The 25,649-nt window shown below is 41.6% G+C and overlaps 1 protein-coding gene across 3 annotated transcripts in view; it reads right to left on the bottom strand.

Moving 5' to 3' along the window:
- The window catches only part of Plxnc1 (plexin C1), a 151,474-nt gene that overhangs the window by 59,179 nt on the left and 66,646 nt on the right, over positions 1–25,649 (bottom strand). For all 3 annotated transcript variants that reach the window (XM_069990080.1, XM_069990088.1, XM_069990097.1), the window contains exons 6-11: positions 22,114–22,258; positions 17,987–18,074; positions 15,941–16,043; positions 15,739–15,831; positions 3,803–3,942; positions 74–253 (exon numbers count right to left, since the gene is read on the bottom strand). In XM_069990080.1, the coding sequence (XP_069846181.1) occupies positions 74–253; positions 3,803–3,942; positions 15,739–15,831; positions 15,941–16,043; positions 17,987–18,074; positions 22,114–22,258 (749 nt within the window). The remainder of the gene's footprint in view (positions 1–73; positions 254–3,802; positions 3,943–15,738; positions 15,832–15,940; positions 16,044–17,986; positions 18,075–22,113; positions 22,259–25,649) is intronic.

Here is a 25,649-nt window from a genome sequence, read left to right as displayed (position 1 = left end):
CTGGCAGGAAATCCATGATGGTTATACAGACGCCCCTTCCCCACAAGGGGAGCGAGGCGACCGGAGACAATACCTGATCCAGGTGGTGGCAGGAACTGTGAGGGAGCAGTGCGGCAGCGCAATGTAGGTTAACGCTCCAGCAGAGGCGCAGTCCCCATCGTCAAACTGGATACACACGTCCTTCATTTCTTTCCGGCTTGATGGAAGAGAGAATTTCATATGGGTGTCATTTAGCACATGGCTGACCTGTATCCTAGAATGAGAGAGAAGAGGAACTCTTACATGACACAGACAGGTGGCTCAGCTGCTTTGCCCAAAGGAACAGCATGTGAACTGCACAGACTACAAGGCCCAGAGCTATTGGGAACTTCTGATAGATCAAGGGCTGCCTGCCTGGTGGAGGCTTGGATGTAGATCTGGGGTCCTCTTTCTTTGGCAATTTTATCTTTTTTATTTGTACTTCCCTCAGAAGGAGGGGAGAGTAACCATTGCCCTTTAGAAGCTTTGGTAGTAAGTGAACAGAGAATAGATACTGACTTGCATAAGGAAATTATAGTTAATTTGTAGCCTATGTCATCTGTTACCAGAGTACTTTATAAGTGATGGGATATGGTACTTGGTATATGCTTTTAAGAAACTCCTGTCCTAGAATGAAACCCCAGCCAAGCCTGTGATTCCAGCTACTCAGGAAACAAAAATAGGAGGACTGAAGTTTGAGGCCAGCCTGGACACACCTCCCTCCCCAAAATAAAAGACTGTATCTCAAAAAAACACTACAAGCAAAAAGACTGACCAGCTTAAGCAGGTCAGTGCTTGCTGAGAGAGTCTGCAGCTCTGAGTTCAAGTTCCAGCATTGCTGAAGAAAAATTTCCATCTCTTGTATACCTTCACCATACCCCTTCCAAAAAGCATCTAAAATAGATTTTTTTTAATGTTGGGAAAATGTTGATCACCTCTGGAGCTTTGTAAAGAGGCGCATCACACTCATCTCTCTTGTATTCATTTGAGTGTCTCCATAGCAAATATTGTTTTTTAAAAAGGAAGAAGTCCACGCCCAGCATTGGGAGGCTGGCATCCAGTACCAGAAGATAAGCAAGTTCTGTTAAAGAGCAGAGAGCTCACACCAGGAGCCCAGGACCACAGATCAGCAGGCAGCAGGTTGAAAGCTGCCTCCTCAGGAGCTCCTAGAATGGGAGCTGCCAGGGCCCCAGCAGGCGCTGTCCTCTCTGTGTCTGTGGTGACCTACTGACACACACACATCATCAAGACCGGGCTGTCTGAAGCATGCTCATTTGAAGATGCTACTAGGGAATCTACTAGTACTCTTAGAAAGTGCATTGTCAAATGGGTGAGCACTGATTCCAAACTAGTTTATAAATTTTGGAAGGAGACAGGTGGAAATGTAGGTCATTCTCTTGTTATACTTGTATTTTTTGCTTTCAAAATAATCACTCATTTTTTTTTTTAAAATGGCATAGTCCAAGAGTTTAGGACTATGGCATAGGATTAGAGCTCAGGTATAGGATTAACTGGGGATTAGGTGGACTGCTCATGAACTTGGGTTCACCAACAGATGTGGTTCCTGAAATGCTATATGCAGAAAGGTCTCATAGTCATTTAATTTAATAAAGGTGTATCTCAAGGCACATGCAGAATAGAAATGAGAAGATAAAGAATCAGAAACAAGTCAATGCTCTGAAAATGACTTATTTTCCAGCGAAGCTGATTGCCTTTCAGTGAACACACAGGTGTCTAACTTCATAGATTTTGCTATGCACAATGAAGGATTCTTGTAATAAGGTATTTAGCTAGGATAAATGGCATAAAAAATACCTAAGCTGCATAGATACGGTCTCTAATGTGTAGCAGATTGTTCTGGTACCAAGCAGAACCTGGGCAAGCCAGTGAGGACTTGCTTTTCTCATTAGAGCATATATTTTCCACATTTACAGCTATGAGGAGAAGGAGATGCAGTGATGTGAAACAAGTGAATTAAAACAGAAAATTCACTAAATAAGCATGGCAGACTAGAACGCTGTACAAATCTGTTTTAGTAGTTAAAAACCAAAACATCACGCTTCAGCAGATTGTCTTAAATGTATTTGCATGATGAAAATAAGCTCAGTATTATATTTCATGTAGTCCTCAACATCTTTTTACCTCAAATTAGTCTAAACTTATGAAAGCTAACAAGCAGAAAACTCAAATGATCTGTCATGTTATTATTATTACATTTGTGTTGAGGGGAGTAACAATTTGCTCAAGAATATCAATGAAGGCTGGGTTCCAGTGGCTTACTCCTGTAATCCTAGTCACTCAGGAGACTGAGATCTTGAGGTTGGTAGTTGGAAGCTAGCCTGAGCAGGAAAGTCCATGAGATTCTTATCTCCAGTGAACCACAAAAGCCAGGAGTGGAGCTGTGGCTCAAGTGCTTAAGCATCAGCCTTGAATAAACTATCTAAAAGACCCTGAGTTCAGTCCCCAGTATGGGCTCAAGCATGTGCTTGTGTACATACACAAATCAGTAATACACTGGACTTTCAAAAATTTTACTGCTAGGATCAGTTAGAGGACAAGAAATCATAGAAATCATGGAATTTGAGTAGCACAATTGGGTAGGTATTTATGTCTGGGATGTTCTGTTCTCTTTTTAAAAGCTATATTAATAATTATTTGAAATGAAATTCAAATCAGTAAGGAGAAAAAGAATATAAAAAATAAAATTTTAGGGGCTGGGAATATGGCTTAGTGGTAGAGTGTTTGCCTAGCATGCTAGTATGCATGAAGCCCTGGGTTTGATACCTCAGTACCATAAACAGGAAAAGCTTGAAGTGGTAGAGTGCTTTCCTTGAGCACAGAGAGGCTCAAGGAAAGTGCCCAGGCCTTGAGTTCAAGCCCCAGGACTGGCAAAAAAAAGAAGAAGAAGAAAATCTTAGCGAGGCATCAATGTCTCATGCTTGTAATCCTATCTACACAGAGGCTGAGACCTGAAGCCAGTAAGGGCAGAATTGTCTGCTAGAGTACATATCCAAAATAACCATACAAAAGCAGGGCTAGAGGTAGAGTGCCAGCTAAGCAAGCAGGTGAGCAAACTTGACTTAAACCCTAGTACTGACAAAAAAAATTAAACAAAATTTCTATATAAAATAATTTCAAAATATTGCTAGGGTTGCACATTGTTAAAGTTATTCCATTAAAATACTCTATCAAATTCCAATGTTTGCAACAATTTTTCTAGGTGCATCATCTGTCTGCCTGTGTGTATGTGAATGTGCGCTATCTACTCCCTTGGCTTGCTTGCTTGCTCAGCTAGTCCCTATGACTTGAGCCATATTGCTAGCTCTACTTTTTGCTGATTAATTAGAAAGTCTTAAGGACTTTTCTGCCCAGGCTGGCCATGGACCTCAATCTTCTAAGTCTCAGCTTCCTAAGTAGCTAAGATTACAGGTGCAAGTTACTGGTTCTTGGCTGAGTATATCATCTTAACAATAACATTTGCTACTCTCTATACTTAATTATGTTTTGAAAATGATTCAAGACCTCTAATAGCTAACACTGTGAAATGATCATATACTGAGATATTTGGGGAGAAGCAGGTTGGGAACAATGAACTTCAGATTCACTGTAAAAATTATTTTACTTATTGGAATTATGTCACATCAAATCCTCAGCCTCATTTGCCCACTGTCATTCAAGACAATCATTCGACTATAGAAATGTTCTAATCACACTGATACTCTTTGGCATTACTGTTAGCTTTAGTTTATATTACCAAGGATCAATTTTTAGCATTTCAACTCACACATCCTTATCACAAGTACTGGTTCCTTTCAGGATCATGGTGATGTTTGATGCCCGGGTAAAGTTTGCTCCTGTAACTATCACGTTACTTTTCCCTAAGGTCGATATTTTCTGTGGCTCAATGGTCTTAATGTAGAAGACCTATTGGAAACAGAAGATTAAAACACCAGATCACAAGCTTAGAAATGGCATTGTTCCAAAAAAAAATCTGTTGATGTGCTACGGTTCGAAGAAATCACTGGGAAATTACAACACTTTGCAAACACAAGCAGACAGTGTTTAATGAAATCAATGAATTCAAGGAAGAGGGCTGAAGATTCGTGTCTCTCAACACGCAACAGCATGAGGTCAAACCAATTAGTCTTTGTCTCACAAGACAGTTGAAAATGCAGTTGAAGAATCTGACATTCTGTCTGAGGAGTGAGATATTACTTGAGTTTAGGAAACACTCACTGCCTTACAGCCTCCTGAGGCTCACCAGGTAAGCAGAAATGAAATAAAAATCAACAGGAAAAAAACCAACAGGAAAAAAAGGCCTCTGACTGTAAGCCAACAACCGACTCATCATTAAGTTGACATAAATGTCATTCCTGGAAATTTAATCCCTGGAAACTAGTTTGTATGTTTGGTTTGTGCAGTTAAGTGATTTAAATCAAGGAATATATGAAAAAGAATTTTTTTAAAAGCCCTCAAGAAATCCACCAGCTGTTTCCCAGGATCAAACAATTAGATACCTGGATTACTGATGCCAGCTTTGTCTTCTCCACGCTGTGTAGATACCAGATTTCCTCCTTGCTACCCAGTTGCTTTCTCAGGCAACGGTAAGTGCATTGGAGTCATCAGTTATCTAGCTTCTGATCACAGAGGCAAAGGCCACTTAACTTCTCCATTCTCAAATACCAACAGTGTCTATTTGATAGCAAGAAGTTTTCTTCCTTTTCAAGACAAATCAATCTGGAATGCCTTTCACTAATCTCCTAGAAATGCTACTATCTTACATTTCTGTCAATTTATTGTCCTTTCTATTTAAAAAAATATTTTTAAGTAGCTGTACAAAGGGGCTTCAATTCAACGATTCAGTTTATAAGCACAATGACTGTTCTTGTGTAGACCATTCCCAGCGAGTCTGTGTTCACAGCATGGCAGCCAAAATAGCATACAAGATTCTAAGACTGCAGCTCTTGGCATGCATGACCTTCGTATGCACACTCTTGGTATTAGAAAATGACCCTGAGGTCCCGAGATGCGTAATCATGTGGTATTTGGTTAAGCCATAAATTCTGAGGGCAACCATTGAGAAGATAAAGCACAGCAGGAAGACATTAAGTCTATAGGAAAGATTTTGTGATGTCCAGCATCTGCCCAACACCTGCTCCTTGAGGTGACTGAGCCAGCTCTGCTGCATTGCCTGTCTAATGCTTATCAGGATGACCTTGCTGGGCTGCCGGGCCCGCCCATTCCACTGGAACCATTGTCCGCCCTTTCCCTCCTTGGCTTACACAGGTGCTGTGTGGAGATGGGCCACCATCATTCATTATCACTATGGATTGGCTTTGGAGTTGGTGGTAAATTCCTCATTGATGATGTAACGTGACAGGGAATTGATTTTGGTGGCAGAATTTATTTTAATCACTTTGTAAAAGACTTTAGCCCTGTATTTATTGAATCACTAAGGGCCTAAAAGGGTCACTTTAATTATTCTGTTATACTTGACTGCATTTTATGGGGGAAATTATCTGCTAGAGTGGTACTTGGAATGGGGGGATTAGCAACAACTTCAAGATAAATCCCTTGCAAATGTCAAGTGTGTGTGTGTGTGTGTGTGTGTGTGTGTGTGTGTGTGTGTTGTATAGCCAAAGCTCCCTCTGTGCTTTTGCACGGTCACAGCTAAGTGAGTGAGTATTTATTGAGCACCTACAGGGTCCTTAGGACAGCAATCTGGTGGTGAGGAGCACATGACCTATCAATGCACTAGGCAAGGGGTTGGTAAATGGGAACCTGTGGTCCAAATTCTGTCTTCTACTTATCTTGGTTGGTTTTTTTTTTGTTTGTTTGTTTGGCCTATGAAAAAATGGTATATGAAAGCACATAAAATTTAAATTTCATAAACACTTATTTGCATAGTCTCTGGCTGCTTTCCTATTCTAGTGTTAGAGTAGATGGTCAACAAAGACCATCAGAACTGCAAAGTCTAAATTATGGACTCTGGGTTCTTCATAGAAATAATTAGCGAACCCTGTTCCAGAAGAACCAGTTTTCTTAGAGAGGCAAGACAGGATTATTTGTGTGTATGACAGTTGTGGGGCTTGAACGCAGCCTCATGCTCTCACTTGGCTTTTTCACTCATGGCTTATTGTCTACATTTGAGCCATGCCTCCACTTGTAGAATTTATTAGGTGGTTAATTGGAATAAGAGATGCACAGACTTTTCCGCCTGGGCTGGCTTTCTAACTACAATCTTCAGATCTGAGCCTTCTGAGTGTTGCCAGGATTACAGGCATGCAGCACCACACCCAGCATGTTTTTAAGAGTAAACTTTAATGCAGATTATATTTAATTCCTAATCAATGAGGAGGCTCAGATTTGCTTCCTTTCTAGACAATCCTCTGGCCTCCTTATATCTATACTGAGGATGTCTGCTGAAGCAGAAACTGCAAACATATCAAGTACATGCTACTTTCGTGCTCTCTGTAGAGGAGAAAGAAAGCCTTAGAACTAATGGGGAAAAATGATTTTTAAGGAGTTTTATTTTGCTCCTTAAATGGCTCTACCAACGCTATCTGAGGACCTGCCACGTTGTCTTATTAACTTTTTATTTCCCCTTGAGTAGAGACAGCTTTGCCACTTCAAAAGGATTTCATTTGAAACCTTATTGTTTAGAGAAGTTTCCACTGGTGTCTAGGATGGAATCCAGCCCTGGCATACCACGGAGAGCAGATGCTGCTGTGTACTGTCTGAGGGTCAGATTAGCTGTCCTTTGTTTGCTGGAGAACTCCTCCTCATCTTAATGAGTAGGCTGAGAGTTATCAAGAGGGTCCCCCAAATACATAGTGCAGGTATACAAGATGTTTGAAAAATACGCAACTATATGTGGCTGCACTTTATAATTGCCAACACTTTTCAGAAATACATTATTTTCTATATTTGTTGATAGAGTTTTAAAATTCCAATAAAAGCAAAAAGATAAAGTAGGATTGCTCCACAAATGTTTTATATGCTCAGTTTATTGGATCTGTTTTTTTTTTATTTTAGTGTGTGTGTGTGTGTGTGTGTGTGTGTGTGTGTGTGTATGTGTGTGTGTACACATGCTTTTGTTTTTGCATTTGCTTTTGTTTTTTGGCCAGTCCTGAGGCTTGAACTTATGGCCTGAGCACTGTCCTTGAACTTCTTTTGCTCAAGGCTAGCACCCTGACCACTTGAGCCACAGTTCCACTTTGAGCTTTTTTTTTTCTACTTATGTGGTACTGAGGAATTGAACCCAGGGTTTCTTGCATGCTAGGTGCGCACTCTACCACCAAGCCACATTCTCAGCCCTATATCTATTTTTGATATAGGGTCTTTTTATACCTGGCCTCAAACTCAGACTCTTCAGACCTCAGGTCTCTAAGGGCTAAGATAACAGGCTTGCTACACTGGTATGTTTTCACCAGAAATTGAATTCAAGTCTAATGTGAAGTGGCTAAATCAAGATTACACATAGAAGGGCTAATTTAAAACCCTGAGTGAGCTCCACACAAAGAGGATTTTTTAGAGCTCCCTCAATGCCATTGAAGGTAACCACCAAAGTCCTGTGGTGTCCAGCAGTTAACCTCAGAGTAGCTCACTTCCTGTAGGTTACATTTTAAAGGCAATTGTTATTTTTAAGTAGAGGTACAATTTTAAATGATTTAATAAACTATTATGAATTCTGGTCTCTCCTGAGTTTAACCCACTGCATATTTTATATAAAAAGCATTTTGGAAACTGGTTAATTAGATCACTTCTTGTTGTTTCAAAAACTAAGTCATGGGGCTGGGAAGGTGGCTCAGTGGTAGAGTGCTTGCCTTGCATGCATGAGGCCCTGGGTTCGATTCCTCAGCACCACATAAGCAAAAAGCCGGAAGAGGTGCTGTGGCTCAAGTGGTAGAGCGCTAGCCTTGAGCTGAAGAGCTGAGGGACAGTGCCCAGGCCCAGAGTTCAGGCCCAATGACCAGACCAAAAAAAAAACAAAAAAAAAAAAACTAAGTCATTATAAGATATGAGAAATAGCACATCCTTTACTATCTTTCAGAAGAATTATCTCTGGAAAGGTCTGAGAGGATTATTCCTGGCAGCAAGAGTGAATTTTGTAAAATCTGACATCAATACAATTCAAATTACCATGATATAAATGAAGGGGGGAAAACGCCATGATGATTGAAAAGACTATTGGAAAGAAGTACATTAGGAATAGTTGGTTTATTAAGACCAGATTCTACTTTATTAATCTGTTCTAAAAAAGAATCTGAACAGAGCTCTCTGTAGGCCTGGACCTGAATCAACACTTGGTAAAACATCTCTTAGATTTTCACTCATGAAATTAGTTCAAACAGGACTAGATAAAAAGTCACATGGATTCAAAACCAGCTGGAAATCTGAAACCAAAGGACAGGAGAGAGATGAAAGGTAGCACAACTAATTAAAAGAAAGTGTCCTGTAGGGCCCTACAGGGGTGACTATTTGGTTCAGAATTATTTAACATCTTTATTAATGACTGAGAAGAAGATGGGAGAAACGTGTATTGATGAAATGTAAAAATTGAGCAGAGAGTTAATCTACAGTGGAGACAAGAAAGTGTAAACAGAGGTGAATATGGGAAGAAAATAGCAAGATACAATTCTGCCAATGAAAAATCAGAGCAAGTGTTCCATGCCATTAAAAGGTGATGATCTATTAGATGTGCAGCCCCCTAGGCCATGCTCTTCCTGAGGGTCAGGAAGACCCCAAGGCACAGACCCCAAGGAACTTGAGATTACCCTCCAGTTGGTTCTAAAAACTTTCAGTAGTCAGCAGTGCCTCAAGAGACATGGAGACCACCAAGGAAAAGGTGACAGATGGACCTGGACTCACTTCTCCAACTAGTGACCTAACCTTACCCAGCCCCAGCAGCAGGGGTGGGGTGGGGAGGGTGTTGGTCAAGGTCATGCCCCAGATTTTGTGTGCTTGCTCTCTCTTTTCTCTCTCCTCTCTCCTCTCTCCCCTCTCCTCTCTTCTCCCTCTTCCCTCTCTCTGCCTTTCTGTCTCTCTGTCTCTCTGTCTCTGTCTCTCTCTCAGTTGTGAGGCTTGAACGCTGGGCTTTGGTGCTGTTCCTGAGCTCTTCAGTTCAAGGCTAGCGCTCTACCACTTGAGCCACAGCACCACTTCTGGATTTCTGGTGGTTTATTGGAGATAAGAGTCTCACAGACTTTCCTGCCTGGGCTGGCTTTGAACTGTGATCCTCAGATCACGGCCTTCTAAGTAGCGAGGATTACAGGTGTGAGCCACTGGCGCTCTCTCTTTTTTTTTTTTTTTTTTTTGGGTCCGGTCATGGGGCCTAAACTCTGGGTCTGGGTGCTGTCCCTCAGCTCTTCAGCTCAAGGCTATGGCGCTCTCTCTTTCTCTCTCTTTTTTTGTGCCAGTATTAAGGCTTGGACTCAGGGCCTCATGCTCTTGCTTTGCTTCTTCTGCCCAAGGTTGGTGCTGTACCTCTTAAGCCACACTTGTATTTCTGGCTTTTTGCTGGTTAATTGAAGGTAAGAGGCTTTTTTTTTTTTTTTTTTGCCAGTCCTAGGGCTTGAACCCAGGGCCTGGGCACTGTCCCTGAGCTTCTTTTGTTCAAGGTTAGCACTCTACCACTTGTGCCACAGCGTCACTTCCAAGATAAGAATCTTATAGATTGTTCTGTCCAGGCTGGATTCAAACCAAGATCATCAGATCTTAGCCTGCTGACAAGCTAGGATTACACGGCGTGAGCCACTAGTGCCTGGCTTCCAAATTACTCTTGGCTATTGAAACTGAGTGTGGCTCAGAACTGGCCAGAGGGATTGAATCACCAGGATCAAGGAAGGCAGCTTTTGCTCTGAATCCAACTTGTCCCAGCAACCCAATCTCACCCTCCTCTGAGGATTCAGCTTGAATGTGAGATTCCTGTTGCTTGGCTCTCCTCAGAGCCTCCATGCCCCATCTCAGGCTTTCTCTGCTCTCCCATTCTTGGAGAAGAGGCTCAGCCTGGCCTGGATCTCACACCTTCTCTCTGACCATGCTATGTCCTGCCTCTCTTTCCTCTGTGTCAATGCTCATTAAGTAGAGGTACAATTTTAAATGATTTAATAAACTATGATGAGCTCTAGTCTCTCTTGACAGCTTAATGCTGAGAAGTCAATACAAACTTCTTGTCTTCCAGATGGATCCTTAGTGTCAATATTCTAGGGTCTCACATTTATTTCAAGTCAACTTGAATTATATCATGTAGGGTAGTGGTTAAAACTGCAAATTTTTTAAATCAGACTGCCTGGGTTCAAATTTATCTTTCTGAGCCACAAATTTCTCTATGAATAAAACAGGGGAAAACAATCTTTGAAAGGAATCTCACTTCTTCCAGAATATTCTAAGTTCTGCAATGTAAGCCACAGGAGGGTACACATTTTTACTGCCTGTGTAGTGTACTATAGTTGCTCAGCAAACACATTTTTGAATGTATAAAACCAGTAGTGTATCCTACAGTATTCAGCATGGTGCTAGGCCCACAGAAGTTACTCTAAATGTGTATATTAAACTGAATTCTTGAATTTCTTTCTGAAGGAATGTTCCTGAAAGAGTCCATTTAGATTGTATGCAGAAGATACAATGTACATACGAAAGTGTAAAAGGAAGAGAAAGAAAGAATCTTTTCAATGTAAATTTCTTGGCAACAAGACATAAGCCATGGCGTGGCTCATTTCTGCCTTACAGTGATAAGCATGTGGTGACAAACAGCAGAATTAGAATGATGTCATATCATACATCAATCACAGCCTTTCCTCAACAATGGGGGGAGGGGGGTCCGAGGTGGGGGGAGTAGCACCCTTTGCTCTCTACCGGAGAAGGTACAGATAGAAGATAGCTAGAAAATGGAAGGGAAGTTGGTTGGGGCAGGGAGCCAGAATCAACAGTCCCTGGTAAGGTTTCACTTAATACCTATGGAGGGTAGGGGAGAGACGAGAAAGGGAGTGGGGGGAAGAGAGCCTGGCCTTCACAGCGGACAGTTTTCATCCTATATCAGACATGATTTCAAGCTCCCTTCCCTATTTTGGTCTTGTTGTTCCTTAATGTAGCCCCTCCTACCCTAATAAGTGACAGTCCATGTTGGGGGCAAGGTACAGGGCTAGATCTAAGGGTTAAGCATGTGAGGACAACTGGTTCAGCTGGATTGAACCAAGGACCCTGTAAGTACCAATCCATGCGTAAGTAATTTTAGACACTTAATAAAAAAGTCTTGGGTGGGGTCATGGCTCAAACATAAGGGAGGTTGCTCAGCAAGTATAAGGCCCTGAGTTTAGTTCCCAGTACTGCCAAAATAAGAAAGGGGGAGAAAGAAAAAAAAGGAGGAGGAGGAGGAGAAAAGAGAGAGGGAATCAGGGAAATACAGAAGAAGGTAGGAGAGAAGTTGGGAGACAAGGAGGGAAGGAGGAAGAAAGAAGATACCTTCCTAGGTATAGTGGCTCATGGCTATAATTTCAGCTATTTCACAAGCAGAGATTGGGAAGATTGTAGTTTGAGGCCAGTTCAGGCAAAAATGTCAGTGAGACCCTTTCTAAATAACTAAGCTAGGTGTGGTGGTGTGTGCCTGAAATTCCAGCTTTGTGGGAGGAATAAGTAGGGGGATCTCATTGAAAGGCCATCCCTAGCAAAGATTTAAGAGGATATCCCAAAAAATAACTAAAGGAAAAAAAAAAGGCTTAGTGATGTGGTGTAAGCGGTAGTACAAGGCCCTGCATACAAATCCCAGTACTTCCTCCACAAAACAAAACAGAATGAAATACAGGTATGGAACAGCATCCCATCGCCCTGAAGAATCAAATCAAAACTCCCAGAGAACCTACATTTGAAGCCCTGGACATTCAGGCTCCTTGGTCATTTCAACCTTGAGTGCTGTTTCCTGCATCTTTGGTTCCATCCAAATTGAGTTACTTAAGATTTCCTGTCGAGAGTGGCTTGGAATTTGCTGGTCCCTTACCACATTCTGCTTGTCCTGGTTCATCTGCTTAAAATACCGGCTGTTTTGTCTCCATGGTTCTAGAGACTTTATGCATCCCAAAGGTGAGTGGAAATGCCAGCTCTCTCCATCAGTTCATCCATTAAAGACCCAACAATCACACTGATTAGGTATGTTTAACCATCAGGCAGTAGGCTAAAACAAACAGGAAGCACTATGGCAAGGCCCTAGGCACTGCAAGGTTTTCTGGGTTTGTAATACTGTTAGATATTATCTCTATGTTAATATCTTTTATCATCTTGTATTGTTACATATATCCTCATCGATAAGGTTCTTTTTTTTGGACCAGTCCTGGGTTTTAAACTCAGGGCATGGGCATTGTCTCTCTAAGCTAGCATTCTACCACTTGAGCCACAACTCTACTTTTGGCTTTTTTGGTGGTTCATTGGAGATAAGAGTCTCATGGATTTTCCTGTCTGGGTTGGCTTTGAACTGTGATCCTCAGCCTTCTGAGTTGTTGGGATTACAGGTATGAGCTACCAGTGCTTAAGAGATAAGCAGAGAGGTGCCTGAAATCACTTATGTCCCCCACATAGCATCCACAGAGCTCAGGGGAACAGCATGCTACAGCATGCTTAATCAATGCATGCAGGAAGAATCAATACAAGCTCAGGATCAGGGAGCCTAGCACAGTGCCTGGGCCCCTTTCTGGAGTCTGGCACACAGGAAGCACTCGGTACATATGCACTGTGGGCAGGTGCATGAAAGGGGAACTCACAAAGGCTTCCGTGTTAAGAAGGGTTCAAAGGAGGTTGGGTGCTCCTTTCAAGGCCCATGAGAAGACCCACAATTGGAACCAGAATGTTCCACCACCCATGTGATGATAAGATAGTAGCGTGAGAAATCCCTCCTGTGACAAGCAGGCTCCATACACAAACTGAGATTCCATTCTGAGTCACTGATTTAAAGAAAACATTTCAGTATCAACAAATGCCTTTCACCAAACTTTATCCGCAGAGGAATTGAAGGCAGAGTTGGATTTGGGCTTATTTTCACCCTCCTCCTTCTGTCTCGGTGACCCTGATTCTGTGACCCCCGCAGCAGCCAAAGTTCAAAAGATTCAGGAAGCCACCAGGCAAATGCTACATTGTTCTTTCTTCTTGAAAATGAAAGAAATACATACAGCTCCTGCCTGGTCTGTTACTCAGCAAAACAGGAAAGAAGGAAATGTTGATTATATATTTTTTAAAAAACTTCCAGAGAATTAGATCACATGGTACAATTTTTCTGTCTTTATGCACCAGCTAAAAATAAATTTAATTTTAAAAAGGTAAACCCTCCAAGGATACATCTGGCCGATTTTATTTACATAAAATCCATTTTTGGGGGCAGTACTAGGGTTTGAACTCAGAGCCTTTCACTTCCTAGACTAATGCTTGCCTCTGGCCCTCAAATTCTTGAAATGACAAACCTACAGAAATGGGGAACAGATCAGCAGTTGACAGGTGCCAGAGCGGGAGAGCTGGGAGGAGGAAGTAGGTGGGGATATAAAGAAGCGACGTGGGATCCCTGTGGCAATGGTTTATTCTGTCTTGCCTGCTGACAATGTCAGTGTCTTTGCTATAATTTTTCAAGGTGTTCCTCTTAGAGGGAACTGAGTACAAGTTTTATGTATTGCTTTCTTACAATGACATATGAGTCTACCACTATCTCAAAGTTAAAAGTTTAATTTTTTTTCTAAAATTATCATAGAAAGGCAAGAACAAAGTTGGAGAACTCACAGTTTCTGATTTCAAAACTTAATACAAGCCAGGTAGAGACGGCTTATGCTATAATATTAGCTACTCAGGAAGTTGATATCTGAGAATGAAGGTCTGAAAGTAGCCTGTGCAGGAAGACATACCCACATGACTCTTATCTCCAATTAACCAGTAAAAAGCTAGAAGTGGAGGTGTGGTTCAAATTGTAGATTGCCAAGTCGAGGGAGAGCTCGAGAAGTGGAGTTCAAGCCCCACTATTGGCATAAAACAACCAAAAAAAGTAGTAGTACAGTATGATTCTACACTTTATAACTTTGGGGTTTAGAGTAAAAGAGTGGAAAGAAGGATCTCAAAGAGATATTTGAATCCTGTGTTCCTAGCAGGGTTATTCATGACAGCTAAAATGTGACTGTCACCCAAACATGTAGGAAGGAGCAAACAAAATGTGGTACATACACATATACATAGATATCATTCAGTCTTAAAGGGAGGGACTTTGACCCACACTATATCATGGATGCAGCTTAAAGACATTATGCTAAGCAAATAAGCCAGTCACAAAAAGCCTAATCCACTTGTATGAGTTCCTACAGCAGGTGCATCCATACAGACAGGACACAGAATGGTGGAGCCCTCTTTCGCTGGGGAAAGAGGGAGTAGTACCTAGTTAAGGAGTATTTCCATTTTGCAAGATAGAAATCATTCTGGATATTAGAAAGCACAACAGTCTGACAAGTACCCAGCACTCCAGTGTTAAGGTACTTAACACTGCTGAACTGTACGCTAAGAATATTAAACTGTACTTTATATGCATTTTACCAAAATTAACAGTAAAGTTTACTTGAAAGAAAAAAAAAGTCGCTGTCTCCTTGATCTAAGTTCCTGTCACTATGTCTTAGTTTCACAGACCAATGAGAAGAGAAAAGTAGCCCAATCACTTAATTAAACCTCAAAGACTTTCAAAGTCTAGAGGTATTGGCACACCAAGCTTTTCTACTGCTTTAATTAACTGCATAATCCTTTTGGATTCCCATTCCTTCTGCCTGTTACTTAATTCACTAAAGTTACCATCAACTTTTCAGTAATGATTAAAAATGTGCTACTTATTTATATTGGCACTTGACCTTAAATAGCTGCAAATGAATAAGTCACAGCCACAGATCAGTCATGAAATAGAAAACTGAGCGTTTTTTTTTTCAGTGCTGTTGTTTTTAATTTGTCTGCCCCTGTCAGACTCCAAGGTTAATGAGAGCAGGACTTGTCTTCCTCTTGTTTGCTTTTAACCACATATAGATGCTTAATGAACTGTGTTAGCCAAGTGAAGCTAGCATTTAGTGGTGTTCTACGCAGAGCCACATAGAACCCAGAAATGTAAAATAATGCATGTTATGACTGGAAAATGTTCAGAGTCAAGTCCATTCTTTTCAACATGTCAGACATGTTGAACTAGGTGATTAACTATAAAAATACAAGAATTTCCCAAGGAGTTGTCATAGAAAAAAAAATCATCATTTGAAAAGAGGAGAGAAAAACACAACTCTACTCTGGCAACACTACTGGTGTGATCATCTCTACAAAGTAAAATAATAAAAATAACAACAACCACCAAGTATAGTTTGTATACTTCCCATGGACACAAATCCACCCATATAACCCCAGAAATGCAATCATAATATGTGGTTCAAACTGAAAACCTTCCAGCTGTGTGCTCTGCTTCCTTCTAACTCTCCTCAAATGAGCCACAAAGTCACCTTTAAAATTTTTACTCCTACTAGAACAGTATCGTTTTTCATAATTATAGAGTAAGTGTGCCGCCTTTGATGTATTGAGCCAATTAAGTGAAACTTGGTTAAAAATCCGAGGGGGATAAAAAAGGGAATTTTTGGTAGTAAGTAAAATAGGGATTTTTTTTAAGGAACCCAAAGTAGTAGGAGTTTTCACTGTCATCAAAGGGGGACTTTCCCACTTTCTCATCATCAGTCTGACCTGTAAACCTTGGTTGGTTCTGTTGCTCTTACTGTCCTTGAACCTTCCTCCTCCTGGGGTCTTGGGTGATTTCTCCACAACTTGACAGAGTTCCTGAAATGGAGAGCATCCTATCAACAACCAAGTGGGAGGAAGATTCAAAGTGTGAGACAAACACAAGACCGGGTAGGATTGGACTGACCATCTATTTGTTTTCAGTTACCTGGTTCCTCTCATAATCAGATGGATCACATGCAGTGAAGGGGTGGATACATTTTCTTTCGCGTTTACACCAAGCACAGCCAAGTCTCATGCACGCTGAGCATCTGGCAACAAAGAAAACCAGGTTAATTCCTACATTTTTAGAAAAAAAAATGTTCCTGTCTTACAGTTTCTCTCTGGGATGTCAAGAAAACATTGAAAAATAGTAATAAGGATGATGGTGATGGTGATGATGGTGGTGGTGGTGGTGGTGGTGGTGGTGGTGGACAGAATAGGATGGATAAGGGGAAGAGGAGACAGATCTTTGAGTTTGGCCACAGAGTAAGACTTCGTGTCCTGTTCTGAGAAACCCTCAGAGTTGATAGATTGTCATCACACCTGCAGAGGCGTTGCCATGGAAACCTGAAGCTGGGGTCACCTGCTGGTCTGTAGATAACAGGAACCCACTGAATCTATTTCTGAATCCAGTTTTGCTATTTGTCTGTCCTCAGGTACGTTCCCCCCCTCCCCTAGAGACAGATCTCTCTCTCCCCATGCTACCACCTCCCTGCAGATCTGCAAGCCCTCGCTCAGGAGAGCAGTGGCACTGCCAACTTCATGGAAGATGTGAGGCACAAAGCGTCACTCGGTGGGAAGAGGGAATGGGTGCCAGTGTTTGCTTTATAATCAAATTAAGGAAGAATTGTGTCTACTAATCAAATCATCTATCGCGCATGGATAACTGTGAAAGAATTGAGAAAAGCACACATTCGAAAAATAAGGTAAAGGAGAAACAGTTAAAAAAAACAAAACTTAGTACTTAGTCTTGAAATGTGGCTAACGGTGCCCAGAGGAGACCTTGGCAGGGGACAGCAAGGGCATTTGGCAGGAGAAGGCACCCAGGCTGTAGCTTACATACTCTCCAAGAAATGCTGAAGTATTTCTGAGATTCTGACCCACTGAAACTATCCTCTATTTCCCTGGTGGGAAGAAAAATAGGACTCCCATCTTTCAAAGAGCAATTCATGACTGGTGAGCCCCCTCCTTCCACTAGTTCCAATCTGCCCAGGAGAGTTTTTAGCAGCTGCCTGCAGAAAGGGCTCTTACCTCTGGAGGCTCTGGATCTGGTTTTTAGTTACCTAGAGTTTGGCCAGCAACCAAGTCACTTTCTTTCACCCGACCTCTGAAACTGTTATAGGTGGAGGAGCTACTTGGTCTGTAAATGCACCTTGAGCTCTAAAATTCAGTTGAATTCTCTCCTCTTTTTTTTTTTTCCTGCTTGCTGGTACCCAAAATATGAAGGTAGCTCCCATTTTCTGCTCATCGCACCACTATAAAATAAAACTATAGAATAAACTATAGAATAGCTGACATGATCACTTCCCATTGTTCCCAGGGGAACTTCTGTCCCAATTTTCCAACTGGAAGGTCAGGACTCTGAGAACCATATTTGTTCTACCTTCTCTCTGCTTTTCACCTAAAGGAAGTATGTGGCCCTAGGTTAGGGACTACATCGCTGAGTAGAATCAACAATGATAAAGAGGGAGGGGAGGGAGGTTGTGGCTCAGTGGTAGAGTGTTCACTCTAGCATACTCAAGGCCAGGATTCCATTCCTAGAATTCTCCCTCTCCCCCTAAAAAAGGAAAGCAAGAATGAACATGTTCTTTTGGGTGTTCATCTCACCATCTGACTCCTGTTGTCCTCCACTCAGGCATGCTATCCAAACTCCCAAAGCTGTTCTGATCACGGGAAGGCCAACAGTGCCCCTTACTTCAGGGCTTTCTAGGCCTGGGGAAAATCCATTTCCCCGTTGTTAGAGATCTATTGGCGCATGCGCTCTTCCACTGTTCTAGTTTACTCGTTAAGGCTTGAATGAGCGAGGGAGCGAGCTTATTAGCTCAGTGGCTCTCCTAGCTCCCATTAGGCCATGCTCCAAAAGGCACTTTGGAAAGTTCTATTCCACCAAAGAGTTCTTCAGGAAATTGAAGAGTAAAAGAAATAAATTAAAACCAATGAGAGAACATTTTAAGTTTCAAATATTAAAAACAAAAAACAAAACAAATCTTACTCTCTTAATGATGCACAATTGGTAAAGTTGAATCTTTCTGATAAATTCCAAGAAGGGAAAGAGAACATCACATGGACAACGAAGACATCTGGAAGGAAAGCGGGGGAGAGAACATCATCTATGGTGGATTGTTGCTATCATGAAACATAGCTGTAGCTGCAAAGACAGATAAATAAATAAATACTTCCGTCTTCTCTGCGTAGAGGGCAGGGTTGTGCCAGCTGTTTGCTAACATTCCGATCAGTATGTGGCTCCTTCCCCCACGGGCCATTCATGTCAGACAACCACAGTGCACAGCACAAGCTTCTGAACAGACTGAGCCTAACGCTAGCTCCAAGGCTCCCATGGATAATCACCAGGAAAAGCCATTTTACAGCCCATTTACATCTCATATTCTCCCTGGGATCACTATCTCAGCTTGTAATTGGCCAAGGCATGAGAATAAAACAAGTCACCGAGCAAGAAGCGCCTAGAATATGAAAACCAGAGCATTGGGAAAGAAATCTTTTTCCTTCAGAAAAATCCATACTCTGCAAATATTTACCTAACAAACTCGAATGTGCACTTTCCCAAAGTGGTTATTGGTGATCTTCTTGAAGTCAGCTGTTGGCAAATCTATGATGAACATCGTCTTGTTTGGTTTTGAAAAGCTACCCAGTGATTAGAAAACCCTCAAAATATGGATGAAGTGTGTGCTAAGTCAGCACTACAGACGTGTAATGGTTTCCATATCCCCTTCAACATTCATACCCTATCCAAAACAGTCACGCCCAGCCCCATCTGTCTATCAGAATCACTGGAGAATCTAGAAAAGCATAGGTTCTGGGGTCCTGCTCCTGGATATCCTGGTTTGGTAGGCCTGGGACGGATGCAAGAATATGTGGGTGCCAATGCTCCCCACATAGCAATAATGTAGACACAGGTTTGGGGTTGTGGCCATAGTAGTACCTTTCAAACCCTGTGCTGTCTAGAAGCCAGTGTTTTTGATAGCTTTCTACTTAAATGGATTAATGGGGGTAGTAGATGATAGTCGTGTGTGTGTGTGTGTGTGTGTGTGTGTGCGTGCGTGTGCGTGCGTGTGCGTGCGTGTGCGTGTGTGTGTGTACATGTGTATACATGCATGCACCAGAACCAGGGCTTAAACTTAGGGCTTTGTACTCTCTTCCAGTTTATTGGCTCACAGCCATGCACTACCAATTGAGCCATGCCTCCAGTCTAGGTGGTTCATGAGAGATGGAGTCTTGTGGACTTTTCTGCACAGGTGAGCTTCAAACTGTAATCTTTCCAGTCTCAACCTCCTAAATAGCTAAGATTACAGTATCTGGCTGATACCTTTTTTAGTGTGCCAGTTTGGGGGCTTGAACTCAAGGCCTGGGTAGTACCTTTGAGCTTTTTTTTTTTTTTTAATTGTTTTTTTTTTTGGTCCAGTCGTGGGGCCTGAACTCTGGGCCTGGACGCTGTCCCTCAGCTCTTCAGCTCAAGGCTAGCACCCTACCACTTGAGCCACAGCGCCACTTCCGGCTTTTTTCTTTTTGTTTATATGGTGCTGAGAAATGGAACCCAGGGCCTCAGGCATGCAAGGCAAGCACTCTACCACTGAGCCACCTTCCCAGCACCTTTGAGCTTTTAAACTCCCCCGCCCCTCCCCCAAGGCTAGCACCCTACCACCTGAAGCCACGCCTCCACTTTTGGCTTTTTGGTGATAAATTGGAGATAAGAGTCTCAATGACTTTCCTATCTGGGCTGGCTTTGAAACACAATTCTCAGATCTCAGCCTCCTGAGTAGCTGGGATTATAGCTATTAGCCACTGGTACACCTGGCTCAATGATATTTTTTAAATCTCAACAAAATAATAAATTAGCCCTACTTTATTGGCACCCCTAAATTTTCTTATCAAAATTTTATTAGTGCACGGTTCTCAAAGTCTTAAGTACTCTGACAATCAGGTGCTTGTTTGTGGCAATAAAACTGACTATCTATAGTCAGAATTTCATATAACATTCTGTTCACATAAAGTAGGTTTATATGAAATGATCGTCCTCTGTTCTGAAGACAAGGAGGCTTAGAAGGCTGACATGACCTCTTGGCAGGAGCATCTGAACAGACACTTGATGAATGTTAGCAGAATGAACATATGGAGGCTAAGTACTGAGAGACTCCCAGAGAAAATACATTGCCACTGAATTGACAGTGTCCAGTGATAATGCCTGCAGAAGTCATTCTTCACTGAGAATCAACTATGCACAAAGCATTGGGAATATCACAGGCAATGAATATTCATGATCTCTGCTCTGGAAGCATTGGTAGTTCTTCTGGAAGAGGTAGAATACCTTAGGTAAAGGATATAGCAATAATAGCATAGCCAAATCAACAGCAAATACCTGAATCTAGGATACAGGTATGTGCTGAGGACCACTGGTGTTACAGAATGACCAGACTGTCAGAACAGAACCTGGCAAGGCTGTCTGGGAGAGATGACTTTCCCCTCGTGCTTCCAAGCATAAGGGAAACAGGGCTGAGTGGAAGGCATAAAGCCATTTAAAGAAGGTCATGGACCAAGTTCTAGCAGTGGCCTCTGGCTGGTTAAGGACCAGAGGTAGAAACGCACCTATTTGATTGCTCTAGAACATATAAGGCATTTGGTGAAGGGCAGGTGAAAGGTTGAAAGAAATTTGATGGAGGTTCTAAAATCAGCCAATTAGCTTTACAAGTCAATCTCAAATACTTTAGATCAGATTTTATAGGTGAGCGAGTTCTGCATCTTAATTAGCTAAATTAACCAGAAGTGCATTATAAAGGCTTCATAGTGTGGAAAAAGTAGGAAATGGAGGTAATTTTCCAAGCAGTTCTGACCTACACAGCTACCATGAGTCTACTGGCTACAGGGCATTGTTGAGCTCAGGGCTCTGGCACTAGATTCCCTTTAGAGAGATGAAGGACCAAGTGAGGTCGATAGTCTGAATGCTAAAGTGGCTTCAAAACTTTTGTGTTGGGATTGATGTCCAATTTGCTGGTATTAGGAGGTGAAGCCTCTGACCTCATGAATGGAACTGGAACACTTATAGGGGAGGCTGCAGAGAGATTTCTTGCTTCTTCTGCCCCATAGCAACAAGATACCATCTACAAAGCAGAGAGCAACTCTCAGCAGACACTGACTGTACTAGTAATTTGATCTTGCATTACTCAGTCTATAAAACTATCTGGCGGGGCATTGGTGGCTCGCACCTGTAATCCTAGCTACGCAGGAGGCTGAGATCTGAGGATCATGGCTCAAAGCCAGCCCAGGCAGGAAAGTCTGTGAGACTCTTATCTGCAATAAACCACTCAGAAAACTGGCTCAGACGGTAGAGCACTAGCCTTGAGCTGAAGAGCTGAGGGACAGCGCCCAGGCCCAGAGTTCAAGCCCCATGACTGACAAAAAAACAAAAACAAAAACAAAAACAAAAGAAAAACCTGTCTGGCCTCTGGCTAGAGTACTCATATCCTGGTTCAACTAGGCTCACCCTCCAGTTGTACTTGGACCGATACCACTTCCTTCAGGAAGCTTTGCTACCTTCCCTATCCCAGCTCCAAACTGGTGGCTTATTCATGTGTTTCCCATGATGCTCTAGTGCTCTGGATTTATACTGAATTGTAATGAGCTGCTTGTTGGTCTCCATTCTAGTAGCTTATAAATACTATGACCAGGGGTCAGCTCAGTCTTTTTCAGTCACCATATCCTGAACACATATGCTCAACAAGTACTTCCTGCATAGATGGAGGTATGCAGTAGACTTCTGCTGTCAGAAGATTGGCTGCAATACGTATTTATCTGACCAATAGCATTTCAGATTTCAGATCTCTGAATTATTTGAGCTGTTTGGGAAGAGTCAACCAATGGTGTCTGGCTTTACTGCTTACACGGCAGTCTCAGTCACTGTCCAGTCATAACTGATCGTAGGGTGCTAGAGTCAACAAATGAGGTAGGACAGAGGTGCAGTTCCTAGGTGGGAACTAATAAGTAGGGAGAGAGGGAGCATACAGAGGATACTATTCAGATCCCTGGTGCTTTTCCTTGCCTCCTTGGATTAGCTAAACCTAGACGTCGCCCTTGACTTTGTAACACAATCAGGAGGAGTGTACATACTATAGCTTGGTCTGGTCGGGATACTGCAGGTACAGGTCCGGTTCTGCTGACTTTTGCCCTGGCAGAGCACCTTGCTGGTATCCACGTTCCTCACCACACACTCTGAGTGTCTTGGAGAGAAACTTCCTGCTATGGTCACCGTGGTCTGTGAAGACACAGAAAACATAATTGGTTTTGTATCATCGCTCTCTATCAACTTACCTTTGATCTATAAGGGAAAGGGGAGTTTCTCAGATTGAATGGATGGAAATAAATGTTTTATTTATTTGATTTGCTCTTTTCTGAATCCCATGTTCTTATTCTTTGACCAGATTTCTGATGTGTGTGTATTTTTTAATCAGTTTTTAACAGTTCTCTGCATAGTATAGATATTCATCCTTATGTCATATTTCTGACTCATATTCTCTCCTCATCTCGTTTGTCTTGTAACTTTTATCTGTGGAATCTTTTACACTCACGCAACATATTTTTATGCAATAAAATACAAGTTTCTTGTCTTGATCACGAAGCTTTTTCCAAATCCTAGTGTATGACAAGTATAAGATTGTTCCATTGTCTTTATTGTTTTAGCTTATAAACGTCTATCTTTAAATCCATCTGGAATTTATTTCTATATATAGTATGAGATAAGAGTCCATTTTCATTTTTGTCCAGATGGTTAATCAATTATATCGCGGCCATTTACTTTAAAAAAAAACACAAAAATCTTTCTTTTCCTACCGAACCAAGATATCATTCTTGTCATAGATTATATTACCACATATTTGGAAGCTATTTCTGAATGCTGTTCCATTCCCAAATCTATTGATCTACTTCTATTCTAGTGTCACCAAGGTTTTACTACTGTGGCTTTAAATATATTTAACATCTGATAAAGCACACCTCTCTATATTCCTTTTTTCATAATCATGAGCTTTCCTAGACATTATTCATCCACATGAGCTTTAAAATCGTTTTATACAAAGAGGATGGGGGAACATGCACCCTACTTGGGTCATTCTAAATATGCACGTTTGTTTTAGGAAAAATGTATGTACAGATGAATTCCTATCCAAACAGAGGATTTTGCTTTTATTTATTGCTCTTTGATCCAAGGTTTATTTAAGAGGATGCATGATGCCATTTGGAGGGAGGCTTGTGTGTGTGTGTGTGTGTGTGTGTGTGTGTGTGTGTGTGTGTGTGTGTGTGTATGTGTGTGCTTGTATATATATTGATATATGTACAGGGGCAGAGCAATTTCAAAGCCATAAGGGAAATCTTCCCCAGTGACTTAACTCAATGGACAAGGCAGCCAGGTCTCCTGTTTAGAAGGGATATTAAAGGGATTGACACACCAGCATGAATGCACTGGTGTTATAGAAGCCTGTGGGGAGTCTGGTAGGAAGCTGGACTAAGATTAAGGAAGTAGGAATGGAGGAAAGGCTCACTCTGTCACCTGTGATAGGATGGAGAGGAATAGTCCCAATAACCTGGGAGATGTCATTTGTTAGATTTGACCTCTGCCCAGACATTCTGCACTGTCACCTAACCTCTGCTGCCTTCCTGCCATACCAGGAGCTTACACTTGTATTTCTAGTTTTCAGAATACTTTTTCTTAGTCATAGAATCATTTCAGAAGACAGCAAGTTCTTTCAGTTCAACTTCACCTGGACTGATGACCCATCGTTTCCAGGACACTTAAATGTAGGAGTGAATCCAAGTCACTTCCACTGGCCATCCTCACAGGTCCTTCTTGACCTGTCATGCTGACTTCTCCAACACATTTACAGCTGCAGCACATATCCTAGTCCATGACCATATCTTGTATCAAATACACATCCTAACATTCCTTGCTTGAGCATTAGAACATGAGTATCAGAAAGTCTTCACAAATCCTATTCTCATCACCTCTCCATTTTTCCTCATTTTCTTTCTAGTTCTCATACAGTGTTTATAATCATTCCATTTATTTATTGCATAGGTAAGTAGCAAGTCCTTAACATAGCCAGGTACTATACAGCATGCTGAATAATCAGTGAACCAAAAGACTACAGTTTTCACCCTTAGAAAGTCTGCAGACTAGTAGAAGCATATGAACTAGAAGACTAGTTACCAGGTACTAAGAGATGATCAAAAGGTAATAAAAGCCTGAGTTGAGATAGCACAGTGGGACTAGAAAGAATTGGATTGCATCAAGAAACTCTTTAGAGGGAGCCTAACAGGATTGGAAGTGGAGATGAGGGTATCAAGGATTACGGTGAGCAGCTAGAGGGATGGTGGTATCACAGGGACCCAGGCCAGAGATGAAACATACCAAGGGAGAGGCAGACTTTGAATGGAAGATCAAGAGTTCAATTCTGGATATATTTAGTTGTAGATACTTATGTGATCATCAAGAAGATATGTCAGGTTGAATGTAGGCCTGGTACTCAGAGGACTAACCTGGGTTGTAGACAAAAGCAATATGAATATAGTTAATACATAAAGCTATGGGAGTGGGTAAGCCTGTCTGTTGGTAAAGTATAGAATAAGGAAAGGAAGAGCTCAAGTTGGGTTTTACATAGCTCCTAAGGGTCAAGTAGAGAAGGAACCAGGCGGGAGGCTGAGTTTTGACTAGAGAGGAAGAAGAGTGTGGTGAGGGTGTGTCATGGAAGAGAATGGAAGATGAGCTTTAAGGACGCTACCAATAAACCAAGTTAGAAGAGAAAGGACCTATAGGGCCTGTAGAATGATTACATGGAGTTCATCAGGGAAACTGACAAAAACAGGTTCAGGGGAACAGTGAGACTGAAATCGTAGAGGATAGCGCAGAATTTCAGGTATCGTGGACAGAGAGCAGTCCGGGAGTTGAAGGTTGTTTTGTGTGACTTCAGGTTCCAGGTAGGTAGTGGTTAAAAAGCTGAAGCATAGGTATAAGAAAACAAATATGGGAATCCGACCCAGGCTCAAGACTTTTTGGTGAAATAGACTGGGCAAAGAGCGAGAAGACACATCACAGTAAATCAGATGGGTACAGAGATAGGTGGAGTGTTAATTAGATGGCAATAGACTAGGGTCAAAGAGCTCAGAATTCTATCAGGTCCCGATGCAATAATCTTACTTTTACTTAGCCTTTCTCCTGATTGATGAGCAGATTACCTATTTCCAGACTTCTACTTCTATAAATGCTATTGCAATGGTGTCTTCATGCTTAGGGTTCTTTTTTCAAGTTACCTCTCCGGGATCCTACGTCTGGAACCAGCGTTTCAAATAGAATGAATATATTTATGATTTTTGGATCATACTGCCAAATTGCTTTCCAAAAAGATTGTGTTAATTGGCATCTCCAACACTGGTGTTAGCATAATATATTATTGCTTTAATTTGTATTTATTTCATAACTAGTGAGGTTGAACATATTTCCATATTTATATCTACTTTTCTGAATCTCCTCTCATGAGGATATATATATATATATATATATATATATATATGTACCTTTGCCCACTTATTATGGGATGTCTTAGTGATATTTTTCTTTCTTCCTGGCTTTATTATCTTATAATTAATATTTTGTC

The sequence above is a fragment of the Dipodomys merriami genome, unplaced genomic scaffold, assembly GCF_024711535.1.
Source record: "Dipodomys merriami isolate MVZ:Mamm:240054 unplaced genomic scaffold, mDipMer1.0.p SCAF_10, whole genome shotgun sequence".
NCBI lineage: Eukaryota > Metazoa > Chordata > Mammalia > Rodentia > Heteromyidae > Dipodomys > Dipodomys merriami.
This window is presented reverse-complemented; position numbering and strand designations above follow the sequence as displayed.